Below are 18,630 nucleotides of genomic sequence, written 5' to 3'. Positions count from 1 at the left end.
AAGGTCCATCTCAGACATATGTCTGCCAGAAGGCACACAGCATGTGGTGCAATTGCCGTCCCTTCCTTCCTGTGACTACAGACTTCCAATTCTATATAAAACATGCTGCCTCCTTACCCTCACGGCACTTCCTCCTGCTCACATTCCCCAGCCCCTTCACACACCCTTTTCATTTCAAATCTGGATCACTAATATTGAAAGGGATTGGACACACTTGGGGGGCATCTCAAACAGCAACAGAAAAGCTAATTTCAAGACATCTGGAAACTCAGTAAGCTCGCATGGCGATCTGGTTGGGCAGGAAGGTTTTCCAGAAGGACAATCCTAAGTTTGTCACATCAACACAGATCAACTTGATTCTTGTGGCAACCAAGCAAGAAGCTGCCATAATTGAGTGTGAAGAAGCTCAGGAAACAATAGAAAGCAACCAACCCGCATCAGCTGTTGAAAGCCTGATGCAGTTTGGCACAAAACATCCCTTTACAATGGCAACTGAAGCTCAATAGGAGGCACTTCTGCACTCGCGTGTGCTCCAGCACATAAGCAATGCTGGTATTTTCCCACACTTCCTTCCCTGCTCTGCTTCTTTGTGGACCTAATTGTTATTGACATGAATACCGGATGTAATCTTCTGTTATTCTTAGAAGCATTTCAGCTCCCAACTGAGGCCTGAAGAGATCAGACCCCCATTTTCCTGACTGAGTTCCTCTGCCACTGTTACAGGAGGTCAGAGGAGCCATCCCACAAATAACCTGCAGAAATATTCCATCAAGAAAGATCAAGAGTAACAAGATCCCAAGTCACCCTACAGAGGACTTACCTATGACGTCAGTCACAGGGAAATGGCTTAGTGTTTGTTAATGGTGCCGGAGTGATAATCCACTCCTCTGACGTTAGACTACGTGGAAGAGCCGTGCCAAGAAAGCAGCAATGCAATTAAACTGTGAGGTCTATTGTTCTAGAAACTTGCCTGTCTTTCTGCTAAGGATTGTGGTGGCAACCACATCTTTTTATCCATCTCACAGTAAGCTTTGTGCTAGCCTGGAGCAGTTACACGCTTGCACACGTTCAGCATTATAAACTACTCCCACCTTCATGTCGGGAGACTGGCAAAAATTCTCCTCAAATAAAACTTTTCATTTTAATAGTTCACAATATTTAAAATAAACATGGAATAAGAACACACAAACCTAACCTGCTTTTCCTCAAATATCAAAATCCAGTTCCTCTTTCCTCTCTGAAAATGAGATTATTTGGCTGCTGAAATGTTAGTGGACAGACTCAAGGAGGAGCCAGGTTTGGGGGCTGATATTTCTGATGTTTTCAGCTAGGGAATAAGCTTCAGGTCCCTGGAATTACCAGACTTTTAGTTCTCCAGTAGGACCATTACTGCCTGTCTCTCCAGAAGGCTGGTGGTATTGAACATGGATTATTTGTCTGGAAAACAAAAAACAGACAATCTTTAGGTAGAATTCAAGTTACTGTCCTTGAGCTACCAGGCTTCATAAACAATACAGAAAATTATCAAACTGCTGTGAAATACCTCTGCAAGAAGCCACATCAGCGCACACCCTTCCTGCAGCACAGATTTGCCTGTTCTCTTATACAGACAGACTACTGCAGTTCCTAAGCTGATTTCCACTACTATTGACACCTTTCCGCTTCTCAGAGTAGGAGCATCTTCTAACCAGACAGACCCGGCTCTCTTGGCCTCCGCACCGCAGGGACGCATTGGGCTTCACAGTAAAGCACATCAGGAAAAAACTGAAATCACAGGAGAAAAGGTGTTTAAATAGAACTCAGTAGAATTCCAAAAATAAGTGTTAGGTATGTGTGTGCGTGTTCGTCCTTACCCCGAAAAAGAAGAAAAAAATCCCACAGCCTTTTTAGTGAGGATGGAAACAACCAATATGTGGAAAATTAGCTCTCCTCACACATATTTGGGGCCATGGAAAGAATTTGCATTGTAGGAGCTCAGGAGGACAAGCAGAGAGACAGGGGGAGAAAGCAGACATTGCCCACCAGCCTACAGACAGCTCACACACCTGACAGCTCTTCACAACATGCCGGAGCACAACCGCCCTGGTGACACAGACCACAACCTGGCCTGCTTGACTACTATCTGCAGCCCCAAGTCCTGCTAACAGCCCTTTTACTACAGGAAATCCGTATTACAGACTCCGTTTTCATTATTTGTTAGACAAAGTGGAGAGCTATGAGGTTATATTTGCCTTGTGCATCTAGAACATTGAGCGCTCAGGGAATGGATATGAGTTCTTGCCCATCTTTTATAACTTAACGTAAAGTAATCCTATCAAGATAACAAAAAAAACACGTTTGGGCAACCTGTTGCAGTATAAGCTTTAAAAACATGAACTGAAAGACAAGATGCCATGGTTGAAGGTATCCAAAATTCCCATCGTGTAAATTCCTTCCCTCTCCAAGCAGCTGCTGGCATCCTTCCTGACCAATAGATGCTGCTATCATCCCCTTTTGTTTGTTGCAGGGCCAAAGTACTAAAAGGCCCCTTCCCTGTCGCTCTCTGCAATTCAGTGAATACTTCCAGCCATGCTTTTATTTCTGTTGGTAAAGACAGCAAAACCGACATACAACCACAGATACACAGTACAGCATAATGTCACGATATGCCCTGCATCAGCAGGGTCTCCCAGTGCTGAACTTGGAATGCCATCTTTGACCTTGGCACTGCTCTTGGTGACGGGTCATTGATGGGTAACGTGTCCCTCCTTCCTTAGTCCGTTTCAATGGTCTCTTGGCTTTTCTCCAGTCTAGTATTTAGGATCATCCCAACAGTCCTGGGTAGGGACCCCTTTCTCCACAGCGATCTGAATACACACCTCTCCCCCCGCCCCCCAACCTCCCTTTCTGCCATGGCAGAGGTCACCAATGGAAAAAAAATAATTCTACCAGGAAGACTTTGAAAGTCTCATCAGGAAACTTCCGCTGCTGCGAAGGCTGCTCTTTCCAGATCTGCGTAAGACATCTGGGCATCAATTAGCTCTTCACTGTGAAGCTCCCTGTTCATGCATGCATCTGAGAGAATTCCATTTTTGCAGGAATGTGGGAGATGCCCATTTGTCTCCACATCCAGAGCATTTCCATTCTGGTGCCATTCCAAGCCAGCTTTGCATTTGTTTAAGTCCTGCTTTTCAGAATCCCTGTGGATCTCTCCATTGGTGTATACCTCTAACGCATACTCACTGATTCGTATGCTGGCGTTCTCTGCGTCCCCACCGTGAGTGGAAGTCCTAGAGCTGGCTGTTCCTGCCTTGAACGCCTCCTTCCGGCCCAGGATATGCTGGCTGATGATTTTGCGGAAGGTGTATCGGAACTCCCTGATTCGGTAGGCATAAATTAGAGGATTTACAACTGAGTTCGCATGAGACAGGATAATAGCCAGATACATCAGCCACAGGGGAGCGTGGGCACAATTTGGGCAAAAAAGGGTAAAGCAGTTAATAATATGTAGTGGAAGCCAGCAGACTGCAAACAACCCAACAATGATGGCTAAAGACTTAGCTGCATGGACTTCCTTCTGCAAAGTGGAGCGAGAACGTTCCCCATGTACCATCTTGTTCTCCATCTGCTTGAGCTGTCGCCGTGCTGCCATGAAGATTTTCAAGTAGATACCAAACATGAGGAGGAGGGGCAAAAGCACACAGGCAAAGAAGTTGTAGTAGACCATGTACTCCATGGTGACCACAGCCTCAAAGAGACAGGCTACCATACTGTTGCTGCAGTTGATGGGAGAGGACTTATTGGAACCCGGCTCTTCGATCTGGGAGCGATTGTGCCACCCTAGCATGGGTGTCAAGCCGATGATGAAAGATAACACCCAGCAGATGGCAATGATACCTTTAGCTCGAGAGCCAGTCACCAAGCCATTGTACCTACAAAGCAGAGGAAACAGGAAGTACATCAGTATCATTCAACGAGCCCCTGACACCCAAGCAACTTCCCAATGGCCCAATGTCCCAGAAGACAGAAGAAAGGCACCTGCTCCTTCAGATGTGCCTTTGAACTGCCGTGCAGATGCCACACAGCACAGCAAGGACTCCATGGTGACATTCTATGCCACTTATTTCCCTCCCCTTTCCTTTAGGCAGTGAATAGGCAACAGACAGAAAAGCAGGGAAATTAATACAGTTCTCATCTGTGTTCCTTCACTACACCAGCCCGCTTGGCCACGCACGTAGATCTGGCAGCCTGGATAATCAACAGCACTGCTTTGACCCTTGGTGATAAAGGCCACCAAAGGCAGAGGTAGTTCCTCCTTTCTGGCAAAGGCACAGCCTTGTAGCACGGAACTGCTAGGTCTGTCTTGCAGTAGATCTGTAAGCCAAATAGCACAAAAGAACTTGGAGGCACAGTGCCATCAGCCCCCGTCCACATTCAGGTGTGCTCCTGGGAAATTCTGCTGACTCAGCTGCAGAAGCCAGGCTGGCATCGCCTTGCAGAGCACCTCACTCTGCTCCACAGCGGCACTTTCAGGAAGGCCAGCACCACCAACCTTCCTGAAATAACTGAGACAAGTCAGCAGCTTTCCTCACCAGCCCAGCTAAGCTGACCCCATGTCTTTCCCAGAAAGAAGAAATTAAGCTGAGGTCAGTGCTCTGACTACAGGTGTGCTGTGGGCTGCACTGCACACACCAAAGGGGACTTCAGTGGTGGAGGTATCGATATCCCTGGCTGAAGCCAGCGCTCTTAGCAGTAAATTCTCCAAGATCTGTTGAAAGAGACAGTAAGCAACATGCAAGAATCTGACAGTGCAGCCAGGGACATTGGTTTGTTTGAAATATCAGCCAGTTCCCAAGGCCTCACAGGTTACTGCGAGTCCTGAGCCGACTCCACCAGCTCTTCTCTCTGAAAATGTAAATCAGGGCAACAGTTTAACATTTCAATGCAATTTCCTTCCCTTGGTAACGCTTAGCATGGAAAGTAGATGGCAGGATTCCCACATTGTCCAGTTTGGGTCCCACACTGTACTTGACCCCATGTGTCCGCGATCAGACAACGGTAGCACTGGGTTCCCAGTGTTTACCCAACGTTCTTTCTCCCTGTCCCCAGAATTCTCTCAGCAAACAAACATATAAAAAAAAAAATATAATCCAAGAAGCCATAGAAATCTTTCCATCTCTCAATGAAATAGTTATTCCCACAGGTTCATGCTCTCATTCCAATGCAAGTTCAAGACAGGGGAGGAGAGAGGCTGCTTTTGCCAGGCAGAGCACAGGATGGAGATCCTGCATGTGCTTTAAATCCCTGCTGATGGGCCTTGGAAAAAACCTGGCTCCACACAAGACCCAGCAGGCTTGAGTCTCTCTTCCTCAGTTGCATTTCAATATCAGAAAAGAGGGAGTGGGTGAGAGAGCCAACCACACAATTCCCAGTACCCAAAATACACTGAAATCCTCCTTCCAGAAATGAGGGAAGGATTCAGCTGATTCTGAGAGATAAAAAGGTTTCTCCAGCAAGTAGTGTATCCTGCTCAATGCTTAGGGGATGCTAAGGGCACAGCATGGATGGTAGCAGGGAGCCGCTCACTTTCAGACCTCATCAACACAGCAAAACAGCATCTGTGCTTTGAAAAGTGCACTTCAGGGAGCAAGAGATTGGCTGAAGGCACTTAAAGCTTGGAAAAACAAAAAAAAAACAAAACCCAAAAACTCAAAACCCTGCAGCCCTGGAATTGGCTACATCTTGTCAGAGGAATTTTGAAATTGTGCAGCTGTTATCCCACGACTAGAGATGTCCCTTCCCTTCCACTAAAAATATATTCATTACTGCTCCAGGCAAACACCCCCCCACTTCTCCCTCCCTCTTACCCTCTGGGGATTCCCATGCAACAAACTTTACAAGGCTTAGGAACAGCACTTAACCCAAGCAGCCGCCTGCTTTCCAGCTGCAGTGGAGTCTGCTGGCAGTGGCAATTATCAACCTATCAGCGAGTGCGCTTCCATAACACCTTGCTCAGTATCTCCAAGGGTTAAGAGAGAAAGCTAACAGCACCTTGTCACATAGCGTATGGCACTATGTTGGCCAGGTACCCATTGAGAAGTGTCCATTCACTTGGGAGAGCTTGATTTCTAGGACTCACACGAGACACCGCTGGCTGACTTGGCTGAGGTAGGGTTATTGTGCAGACAGACTTTCCTGGACTCATTCCTTTTGTCCACTTAGACATGTCACCAGGATGGCATTGAAGAGTTTATGCACCTGTGTAGGCATCTTTCTAGGCTTACAGCAACCAAGCCAAAGCAAATCTCTGTATGCCCTGTGCTGTACAGCGCTACATGGTAAGTTCAGGGTTTCCAGGAAGCTTCACGTAGACTGAGTTGCTGGCACCGATGCTGGAGACACAGCCTGCTGAAAGGAGCTGGTCACACCTACAGCCCATGTTCTGCATACTTGGCGGGTGACTTTGTAGCATGTCTGATGTATCCAGACAGCGCTGGATTGTCTGTGCACAAGCAGTTCTCGTGCTTCCTGGAAATACTGGACTTGCTACACAAACAACTTCTACTCGTGAAATTCCAGACATGAAGAACATTAGTGCAGAGCACAGGGACACTCATGGTGGAGTTGGGTATGGAGACAGGATCACCAGACTCCTCCAGAAAACAAACCACACTTTCGCCGCAAACACGGGAAATTGTGGATGTCTTCCCCAAAACAATTTCATCTGCCTTCCCAACCATCAGGCCAGCAAACTGACTCCAGAACAGCTGCCCTTGGTGAATGCACAACCCATCCATGCTGCCTAAAGTAGCTTGGCTGAGGATGTGACGCTTCTGGGTCCTTGGCCTAAGCTCTGTGTCATCAAGACAAGGATTCCTGCAGGAAGCGTAGTACCTCACTAGCCTGATTCGTAAACTATGAAGCTGGGTGGAAGACAGAGCTGGTATGAGAACCACAGGGCTCTTACACCTCAGGTGGAAGTTAAAATCTTCCCATACATTGCACGATACGTAGCTGGCCTAACTCATCGTCACAGCATCCAACGAGTCTGCTGCCTGTCTTCCAAACCTACCTCTGGTCACAGCACTGCACATCTTGGCCAGATGGCTCTGCCATGCATCGAACATACTTCAGACACATTTATTGCATCAGACCAGAAAGCCTGTGCTCAGCGTTGAGGGCATTGGGCTGTGATCTGAATTCCAGCTGTGCTCAAAGAGTTTTAACCAATCACTACAAAACACTCTTCACTGAACACACCCCTCAACAGCCCACACCTCAGGCAGCTGCAGTCATAGGGGGCAAGACAAAAGGAGGATATTCTATCCCTATTACACGTATCTGGAAATGGAAGACACTGACAGTCCCAGATCATCCAGGAAATGTTGTGGAAGAGCAAGAAACCAAACCCGGACCTTCTCATGCACCACCAAAACGACCCTTTCCCAGAAAGTCAGTCAAGTAACTTTCTCCCCTATTACCAGGTGCTGATACTGGTGCTGGTCTGTGCGATGGAGACTGGATAGGGTGGGATCCCATAGGTGGGCACAGGGCTCTAAACAGCAGAAGCAATAACGATGGGCAGGCACCACTTCTTTGCTCGTGGCACAGTATCAGCTTCCAGACTAAAACCCTGGTAATAGCAAGCTCCACTACCCATGAAGCCATAGACAACTGGCACTGCTTTCAAAGCCATGCCCATGGTTGTTCAGAGGAGGAAGGGAATTCTTCTTCTTTCATACTAGGTTAAATCTGCCCGTAATCTATTTGACAAAAACATGAGCACATGTAGGAAACGCTTGTCAAAGTCAAAAGGCTTACGGTAAACAGGGAAAGAAATAAGTTTGGATATGGCTGAAAGTGGCAATAAAACATTAAATTCCCAATTCACTGATTTGAATGCTCATCATATATGAGCATTTGAGAAGACAACCCTAGAGAATAAAAGCAACTGCTGAAACAGACTGTTCTTGACACAAAGGTCCCTTCCATGTCCTATACTTTACTCAGGGTTTGTGTCCATCTCCCCTATTCTTCCTCCCCTAGACTTTGAGAAGCCAGTTCTTCATGTCCAGCACCCCTAGCCCGGGGCAAAGAAGCATCCCAATGCCACCTCAGAGCTGCTGCTTCAATCACCACTCCGTGGGATAAATCTGTCGCAATGTTCCAAACATCAGGGAGCTGCACCTTAGTCATGCTTTCCCAGAGAAGCATCCCAGCGGCTCAGGCAGGCAGTCACCTCCAACCTCCATCAGAAGAAACGGTCTGCTCTACAGCAGGTTACTGCAGTTGGCACTGTATGCCTGGCATAAGTATTTACGCCACAGGTGAATACCTGAATCCAGCACATAGAGCAAGCAGTAACCTGAGAAAACTTCTCCGTTTGGCTGCAGGAAGAAAAATTTCTCCTCTCCTTCCAGTGCATCGGAGCTACCTGTCCTTCACCGTGGCAGTGTCTTTACCACAAATGCCTGCACAAGAACACGTGGCCGGGCACCGTGCCATCGGAGCATTTGCTGGCACCAAAGAGCCTGGAAAGCCGCAATTGTTCTTGGCCCATGACTTCATCCTGGAGCTCAGACTTGCAGCCAGTTTTGTTTAGAACACCCAGGGGTTTTATATCAGCGTGCGCAGGTTTTCAGGTACCTGCCATGGTAAGAGCCACAGTTCGGATTTTATCCCAGACTGAACAATGGCTTGGACCCACTTCCTTGGGAGTGCTTTATTGCCGCTTGCGGAGTGTTACATTTGTATAAAACCTGACAGAATTCAAAGTGCTTGAGGAGTTTCAGAAAGTTTATCAGATTCTACACAGTGTTTTAATCATTTGGAAGGTTGAAGCCATAAGATATTCACAAATTGGTTTTTATATATTTTTAAATTTTACCTATAAATGTCTTTCTTCACTGCAATTTTTTGGGGGAGGGTCTTTTATCCACAGAAAAATCATTCCAAAGGTAACTCAAATTATGTTCTGAGGTGTCCAAAACCAAGCAGTATCAGAAATCCCACTCTTCTGCCTCCTTAACACTGACAGTTTATTTGTGTGGGAATACACATCCACATATATATCCACTCAGATACCCCGCTTCGGACGAATCAGGTATGAAACAGTTAAAAATAAAAAGAAGAATAAAAAGTAGGTTTGGTCCTTTTCAGTTTCGTTAGACTAAAGAAAGTCAAATTTATATATTTTTTTTAAGAGCATTCATCTAATGAATATTAGGAATGCCTGGTGTTACGTTTCTGGTCCTCCAAGAAGGAGAGAAGAGGCTTTCCCAGGCATTAAGGATTGGGTGAAAATGTTGCATCTTTAGTGGCAGAACTTTCCTTCTAATGGTTTGACACATTTTTGAGACAACCAGGTATTAGAAAAAGATGAGGATGTGAGCAGTCTGAATCATATCACATTTCCCTCTTCAGCTAATCAGCTTTCACTTTCTCAGCATGTCTGGGGCTATAAATCTAATGTTTATTCATCCATAAATTCTTAAGGGGAAACACAATTGACAAGTTCTTCGCTCGTACTGTAAAAGGACAAACCAGTAGAGGACAAGGAGGGGGATGAACCCATGGATCTACCTGTGGGTTTCTGCATCCAATCAACTCTGCTGTTTCTGGAGTAGAAGAGGGTGTGCTCTGTTTTTTCAAAAACAAAATAGTGAAACCAGTACAGTGTCCAGCACTGATGAAGTCTGATTTTTCTAAAAGACACTCTACCGTGGCTGTTCCAGGAAATTAAATTTTCAGGACAATATAGTTACAATGATACCGCCAAAAATGGGCAGAAATCTAGATTTTAAAAATTCTCCTGGCAAGTCACCCTCTAGCAATATGAGCGCTTAAACTGTCAGCAAAAGTCTTCAGAGTTAGCTCATGAGAGATGAATTAAAGACATTAGCTCTTCTCAAAATCATTTCAGAGGCAAGCTCCTGAGGGCTACTCTACATATGTTGCTTTGTACCATTTATTCATTATTTTGGTTTATAAACTGGATCCATCTATATGCAGAGCTGTAGAAAAGTGGAGACAGGCCAATTTATAAGTAACTAATATCGATAGAGCTTTCTCCACAATGGAATGGAATAGTTATTCCTTACAACTACACCAAAAGTAAAGGTACGACTATAGGTCTGGAAACCAATTAACAGTAACGTTATAGCAGCACAAGCTTGCTGAGGCAAGGCTTCGGGAAAGACTATGCTGCACTGGTCCACACGGAAAGGTAATCTCCGCAGCTCGAGGGAAACGAATAATGCTATTTTTGAATGAGAGGTTTGTGTTAATCAACATAAGTGCTGGATGACCAAAGTATGCACAAGAGACAAAACTAAATTGCACAGGTCAACCCAAGTGATTTAAGCTCAACAGGAGTGAGGATGTCCAAAAACTCAAACTCAAGAGCACAATGATCGGAAAGTTGTTCCATTTTTGCAGCCACATTTGTTGTTCAGGATAGGCAGCAAGTCTCTCCATTCCTGAGAGCGTGCTGCATCCTCTTAAGGACAAGACGGGAAGGAAGGAGACTCCTACACTTTGTCTGCACCGGCCTCTCCCAGGGCTTCCTCTACATCTTTTGAGCTTATTGAATCACTCGGAAGCATTGTCACACAGCATTCAAACCCAGCCCACAAAATACAAGGCTGCTTCGCACCCACAGTCAGATATATCCCGTCACAGCAATGTGCTTCTGGAAAACTGAACCGAGTAGCAGCCCCTGTGCGTGTGGCAAAACTTCCCCTTGTGCCGCATCAGCTGCCCCGGTTGCACACGAAGTAGCAGCTAGTCATATTCTGCTTTCAAGCTCTAATATTGAAATGTCCTCTTCTTCCTTTAAACACCGCACTAGAGACCACAGAATAACCATCTGCAGGTCTAGGCTGGGACAAGCCTCTGCCTTGACCTAATATATGCTTTCCTTCCAGAGGCAGTGCCTAACCTAGTCCAAATCTTCCTAAGGCCCATTTCTTCATAGCCTTCTGCTTCTCCTCCCTTCACATTGAACGGACCTCCAGGAGAAAACCCCCATCCACACTCTCCACAACCCTGCTGCTACAGCTGCAGGCACAGTCCCCCATCCTCCCCACGGGGAAGGAGATGAGTTGACCTCACCCCCTTTCTGCCTTCTACTGTGTACTGCTTTAGCTCCACTTTCCCACCCTGGTCCTTCTGGTGCTGTTGGTCACAGCACAGAGCACAGGTTATTGACGTTTACCGCACGACCCTGACTAAATATGGAATGGCAGCTCCTAGGCAGTGCTGCTGCGATGCCATAGGCACGGACCATGAGGACAGAGAAGAACTGGAAAAAGAAGCGACCAGAAAATCCAGCAGCCAAGGCAGCCTTCAAGACCTAGAAAAGTTTTTTCAAATCACAAGAGAAAGTGCTGATCCTCATGTAACTTTTCCTTCCTCTATTCATGTCCAGATCTGTTGTTTTTACCGATACTCGCCCCTCACCACCCTAGCCCCTGCCCGTCGCCCCAGCCCAACCCTGGGCTTACCTGAGGGGTATGCGGATCGCAATGATTCTGTCGATGGCAATGGCAAGGAGGCTGAAGATTGAACTCTGAGTCAAGACCAGGACGAAGCAGGCAATGAAAAGGCAGCCATAGAAGAAGGCACAGAAGCCAGTGCTGATGGTGATGGCAAAGGGGATTGCCAGCATGCCCACGGCAATGTCAGCAGCAGCCAGGGACACCACAAAATAGTTGGTGACGTTCTGCAAGTTGCTATTCAGATAGACGGCCCAGCAGACCAGGATGTTCCCCAGTATGGCCAGCACTGCAATGACCAGTTCCAGGATGATGTAAGCTACGTCTGAGAGGAAGTCTTCTTTCCCATGTACTAGCATGGTGAGAACGACCAGGCCAATGTGAGAACGTGGTGCCGGAAAAGCTCAGCGTTCATATCTGCGGAGCACTGAACAGCCAAGACACCTCAAAGCTGCCTGGGGTCTGCAGAGCACTCAGCTGCCAGCCGGTGAAGGTTGCTCACATGCACCCTTTTCTCCCCATAGCTGTTCGAGATCTTTACAGTAGCAGGTGTCAAGAAAAAAAAAAACCCACAGCTTTCCAATTCCAGCAAAGTGGATTAACCAGGTGCAGAATAATTCAAACTCCAGCAGACGAATGGACAGGAGAATATCTCACATAGACATACACTGCTCCAGCAGGCAAAACGACACAACGTGTATTGTATCGCAGTGTCACATCGGCTGTGACTTTTTGTTTCCTGTTGACAATCACACTGCTAGTCATGGCTTCCTGTCATGTAGATACCTGCTAGCAACATCCTCCGGTTCTCTTTTTCACCTTTTCCCGCTAGGACGTGGGGAATATTCTCTTCAGCTGAAGCAAATATTCAACTTCTTCACTTGCAGTTTCCTTTAAAAAAAAAACAAACAAACAAACCAACAAACATCAACCACATACACTAAGTAATCAGCTCTACGGAGGAGAAGGAAAAAGCAAAATCTCATTAAAGTGGCATATTAAATTGATAACGGATATTAAAGAGACCTAGAAGAATACATCATTGGCAAAAAATCTCACATTTTGTCTATCCTGAAAGCTGCAGGGCCAAACGCAAGGTTCAGGCAGGCTGTATTTCACAGTGGTGATGAGAAACAAGGGACGTTTTGTTTTCGAGGCTACCAAGTGAGCTGGCACTTCAGCAGCTGCTCAATACTCTGCCCTGAAACACGAGAGCCCCACTAATTATGCCTTGGCAAGTGCTGTGGCTGAACAGAGGAAAGGTGAAGGAGCCTTTTCACATACACCTGTCTCCCTCTGATCACAAACACAAGACTTGAGCCATCACATGCTGCCCACCCTCAGGTACTTGGCGACGAAAGCGGGCTGCACCAATATGCTGCTCTGCGATGGCACGAACCTTCTTTCATAAGGGGGTTATGTTGCTGGCATGTGTGGTCACCACCCAGTCACCACTATACCCAGTCTCCATCGCATGCACGAATACTTGAACGTGAGCAGTGGCAGGGAGAATAGTCTGAGGTATGTCAGACAGTGTCATCCTTGAGGACTTTCCCGCTGAGCGTGCACGCTCTCTGCAAGGATCTCTGCAGGTTCCCCTCCTGCAACAGCATCATTTTTGTTCACATAAATCTTTATCCTATAAGCAAACCATTTATTCATTATACCTGCATTGTTCATTGTGTTGGGTGCATCCACAGATACAGGTCAGCACCATTCTTCAGCTACAACCAGCCAGAAACACATCCACCAACAGACACCTCTCCCAGAAACACAGACATAAGCCAATGTCAACATCATCTCTCAAGTGTACATTCACGCTCCTGCCGTATCACACACACAAATCGAGGACTAAAGCTAGTGTCGCTTGCAAGGAAATATGGTCCCTACAGCTGCCATTTCATATGGACATATACACATCATCTACGTGCTCGCGTGCCTCTCTCCACACTAATCTTGCAGGTCACCTTATACCTCTGCTTTCAGATATAGGGGCATTTCACCACTGTTTCAGCTAAAAATATAGCAATGGAGAATACAGTTCCCTGAGTTTTGTTGCACAGTCAGGAGAGAATTGTTTGCTGTCCTACCCTGTCACTTCCAGAGTGGGTTTTCAACCTTATTAGCGAGCTTTAGCAGTAGTATTTTCTCATTAATTTAAGAAAACAGCTACTTGAAACATCAGAGGGCTGGGGAAAAGAGAGAGAGAGCAGTAACTGATAAATCACTTGAGCTCAGTTTTGGATGCAACGTGAACCTCTAAAACAAAAGATTTTTTGGACCCCATCCACAGGTGATCTGGTGTGGTCTAACCCAGCAGGGTTTCATGCCTTCACAGTTCACTCTGTTTTCAAGTCAGAAACCTAATTTCTCAGGATAAAATAAAAGGGTAAAGACAGTGATAATAAAAGAAAATATGATTAACTTGTGATTCACATCTGATCTCAGGAATATAATCTAATTTTAGACCTTTCATTGATTTAGAGCTGTATTGCAAATGCTGCATTTGAAAGGAAAGTGAGTGATTCTTGGTGGTTTGGATGTGCTTCAAACCCCTAGCTTTTTCTCCACCTCCAGCAGTCTTCTGTATGTGTTTTGTTTGGTTTGTGTGGAAGAAATCAACAGAAGAGATTAGTTTGTGATCTAGCTATTAAGAGGAAGATAAAGATCATCCATTTAATCTTTTCTAAAGAACAAAAAACCCCAAGAAGTCTCTATATTGTCTATCTTCCTCTAGCAAAAACTTCGGGTTTCTATTGACCTCCTAAAGATTACTTCTACCTTCTTGAATTTCAGGGATGTCAGCGATATGCTCCTATATCACTCTGCTACCATTTGATTGCCCACCACAAATCCCAACAGGTTTGTTTCAAAACAATGATACTGAAAGCTAATACCCCCCCACCCCCGCCTGACTTCCAGGGAAGGGGATTAGAGTTAATATAAGATAGAAATAAAGAAAACCTGGAGCAGGAGAAAACAGAAGGGGCAAGATGAAAAATAAGCAATGCTTTGTGTGTGTGTGTGAGCAAGAAAGAGGAAAAACAAGACAGGAAGAAGCTGTTAGGAAAAAAACCCCAACCAAACAAGGGAAGTAGTGGGCAAAACAGGCCCGTAAGAGAAGGACAGTGTGTGTGCCTGCCAGAGGTACGGCACACGGCTCTGCAGCGGGTGCAAGCTCCCGTGTCCCTTAGCATTGTGGCAGCAGAGACGGTGATGAGGTAATACACGGGGTAACACTGCGGCAATGCAGCAGGGAGCATACCGCTTCCCAACGTGCTCACGCGCTTCCATGCGGCTCAAGCCCATGACCCAGCTCCAGTGTCAGGAAAACTATAGAAAAAATTAACAAATTACTGTGACATACTTGGGCCAAAACTACTGCTGTGTAAAATAAACCCACCATAAACTTCCCCCAACAAGCTACTCTGAGATGAATTCAAAAGAACTGAAGAAACTGCTTTCTGAAAGGTGCCAGTCTGAGAATTGGTCACGTTAATTCTGACGCTGAGGGGATTTACTTCAAGTCCTGCTATGTTGCTCTGGCACCTCATATTCATACTACATACACCTCAGTGAAGAGGATCAAAGTGAAATTACTGGGATATGCTTTCCCACTTCTGAGCTTCCTTTAGGAGGATTATGAATCCATATTAATCCCAGATGCATTGTTTAACCTGACCCTTTCAATGGCTCATCTCAAACTCATTTTCCAAGAGGACATGAAGGGAAGTAACAAACCTACGCTGCGGAGGTCCCCCACATACTAACCGTTCAGCACAAAGACAAAGCTGGAACTGGAACTACAGCTCTGCATGTATCCCGAAAAAGCACAATGCAGGAATCTGAAGTTTAATGACGACATCACATACTGTTTTCTGGCACAACAGAGCTTTTAACCTTCTACTTCAACTGGTTATTTCATGGTCTGATGTTAAATTTGAATGTTTTATCTTGGAATTTTTTTAGTCCCATGTTTCCCCTCCCCTTTCACAAACAGTGGCCTGATTCTTCAACCCAAGCCTTAGCCATTTATTCCGAACCAGTCTGTGAGATGTTATGGCCAGAAGAGGACAAGGTGTCCTTCCACCTTCTGCTCTCAGATGGGCTGGAAAACACTTGAGAGTTCTGCAGAGCCAGCACATCTCAGAAGAGAAATGAGCGGAGCTGAGCAGGTGTCCCAGCCATGACCAAACAATGTTTTGTGTCTGCTTCAGTGCTGGTGCTTCTGCAGTAGCCACTGACATTAGAAAAAGCAATTATTAGCTGCACAACCCCAGCACGTCAGAGGCCTCACCTGCTACCTACAGAAGGTGCCAGAACCCGGGAGGTTCCCACATTCAACCCAAACTCACCCGTCTCTCCTCATTCATCTCTTGCAGTGTCAGCCCGCTATAGCTTTCACCTGACATGATCACAAGTCTTTAATTGTAGAAGTATTTGCAACGTGCTTTAAAACAAGAAGAGGTTCGGTCTTTCTGCTCATACGACTAGAAATTTACTGCACAGGGACAAAATGAAATACAGACCACCTAGAGAACATGACATATACCCAGAGGCAACACAAAATTTATTATAGAATCATCTACTTCATCCAAGACCCAAAGGCTCAGCAACCAGGTCTGACAAGACAAAATTAATTAACAACCTGCTTTACTCACTGGGGAAGTGTATATTTAACATCTCAGGCCCTTGAGGGATCAATATTGCAAGCTTCTTGAAACTTAAGAAAAATAACCTGTATCACACAGCCTGCTGGACAGCTACAATTAGTATTTCTTCTTAAGCCCATGTTTTATTTTGTTAATTGGATTAATTCCTTCTTGATACCCTGGGCTATGTTCCGGCCTTTTCCCCATTATTAAATAAACCTTTTTTGCCACTCACAAACCTGTGAAGCTGTTGCTCTGTTCGTTTTTAGTGACTTGGAACACTCTGTTCTCTCTCATATTTCACCCCCAATGAAAAACTGCTCCTTGAAAATTCAATAAAGCATCTGAACAGCACGTTCCCATGAAGCAATTCACCACTGGAGCCGAAGTAAGCTTTTGTTTGGCATCTCCAGTTAGCTTCGGACTAAGGTGTTGCCCCTTCTCTCTCCTGAGTGCCAAAGGCACCAAGGTGAGCCCTTGGCCACCGCTTGGCTCAGATCACCCACCTCAAACGAGCCCATTCCCTGCTCTCAGCCCCTTCAGGCTGAGCTCAGTCATCCCCCGCGGGTTTGGATGCCCGGGCTCCGACACACTGGTACACAGAAGATGCACCTTCTGCTCTGCGTGCCAGGCTGACATACATGACAATGTCTGTGACACTTCCATTTGACAGCTACTCTCAGCCGTCAGCCAAAACTCCAGGGGCTCAGCAGCCCTCAGGGCACCCAAGGCAGTCTACAGGCAGGTAGGTGACAGGCAGCAGAGAGGACTGGTTTCTCTTTGCTTCAGGACGGCGCGAGCAAGGCAGCAGGCAGCTCACGAGGCACTGGGGGGCTGCACCAAGGCTCATTCCACAGACCCCAACCCAGCATCTCCTGCTGACATCACCACCCTTGGCAGGTACCAGCCAGGTACAGATTACCTGACTGCCTTAGGGAAAACCCTTGAATTCACACACGGCTGTACGCAGAAAAGTTGGTGCTGCTAAATCATTTGTTTCCACTTTCCAAAGCCTGGAGGGGGAGATGCCTGTCAGTTTTTATCCTCTCTTTGAAATCCCTTCAGCTCAAAGAGAATCTCCCTATCTTTTAAATCAAAGACTCTAAGAAACCTTGCCTCTCCCCATTTCTCTAGAGGATCAAGTCACAATAAATAAGCCAATGTGCTCACAGGCAGTACACAAATTTGCAAAACAACTCAGGCTGTAAAATGTAATGAAAACAGATGTCCTTTCGGGGAGAACGATAGGGAAGGCAGCAGTAGCACTTTTCTGCGTTGCTCAACGGTTTCCTTTCTGAAGTTCGATATTTTATGAATACTTCACGTAGAGCAGCTTCTCCATGCCCCTGACTGCTCACATGATGACAGTGTGCTTGGGGCTCTCAGAGAGCATCCTCCCTCCTGCCTCCTGTCGAAGGATGAAGGGATGTGGCTGGGTGGGGCAGGAGAGAGAGGACGAAGGAGGCATTACCCCTCTAACTAAAACGTACATTTTCTGGTTCCCCTATTTGCTTTATTATTGGCTGCTGGCTAAATGATCTTTTAGGTCATCTGCTTACAGTAATAGGAGGAAATTAAATATTAATAATAGACTATTTCCCTCTAGACTGCTCTTTGTTAACAAAGGATACAAGTGAAATAAAGCAGGCAAAATTATCAGCACACCATGCTCTTGGTTTTCAGGTACCCGGAGCACCGGCAGTTTCCCCTCAACCCTCTCTGGAGTTACAGATGCCCAGTGTCCTGCACACCTGCCTGCGTGGACACCCATACAAGCACAGAACACAGTGATGTCTGGAAATCCTTGTTCTATCACGGGGCTGTGCATGGCAGTCAGACCCTTCCAGAGGATCATTTCAGACTTTATCCAAAACATAATCTGAGCCACTGACACTCTGACTGCAAAAAAACGCAAGGCTGAGTATCTTTTGAAGCACAGAACTTGTCTCCATTTGGGGAGTGAAGTCTTCCTCCCCTGTAAACCCTATAGTGGGGTAACAAGGTTTCTGGATGGGCTTTGCAAATTCTCCAGAAATACTGAGTAAAATGAGGGCTTCGGCTGGGCTGAACTTGGTCTAATCCCCTCTTACAGGAAAGCAACAGTCCTCCAAGACTTAAAGCCTTCACTCCATGTACTTGTGGAAGGCAAAAGAAATGGCTCTTCAGATCTGTACTGCCCCTTCTGACAAAGATCAGAAATGGGGAAGAGGGACAACATTTCTGCTTTACGTTTCCATGGCAGCTGCAGTCCAGGCCGAAGAAGGATTTGTAGGGGGGGCTGTACTCACAGCACGAACAAGCATGGTGAATCCGGGTGTAAAGTCTTTATTGACTAGGGGATTACTCGAGACACCCATACCACTGCAGCAGTGACAGCAACAAGAAGTGTAATAAAATGGATTCGACAAATGGACCACTCGGTGGATAAAGAACTGGCTGGACGGCCGCACTCAAAGAGTTGCGGTCAACGGCTCAGTGTCCAAGTGGAGAGCAGTGACGAGTAG

General features: G+C 46.2%; 1 protein-coding gene across 1 annotated transcript; it reads right to left on the bottom strand.

Annotated features, from left to right (window-relative positions):
- Positions 1–2,950: 2,950 nt before the first annotated feature.
- Positions 2,951–11,833, bottom strand: ADORA2A (adenosine A2a receptor). The gene is made up of 2 exons (XM_009893222.1): positions 11,484–11,833; positions 2,951–3,911 (listed from the first exon to the last, which is right to left on the bottom strand). The coding sequence occupies exons 1-2, from the start codon at positions 11,831–11,833 to the stop codon at positions 2,951–2,953; spliced, it is 1,311 nt and encodes a 436-aa protein (XP_009891524.1).
- Between the last annotated feature and the right edge of the window lie 6,797 nt (positions 11,834–18,630).

The sequence above is a fragment of the Charadrius vociferus genome, unplaced genomic scaffold, assembly GCF_000708025.1.
Source record: "Charadrius vociferus isolate BGI_N301 unplaced genomic scaffold, ASM70802v2 scaffold999, whole genome shotgun sequence".
In the NCBI taxonomy this organism is placed as follows: Eukaryota; Metazoa; Chordata; class Aves; order Charadriiformes; family Charadriidae; genus Charadrius; species Charadrius vociferus.
Note: the sequence above shows the minus strand (reverse complement) of the source record. Positions and strands in the feature narration are given on the sequence as shown.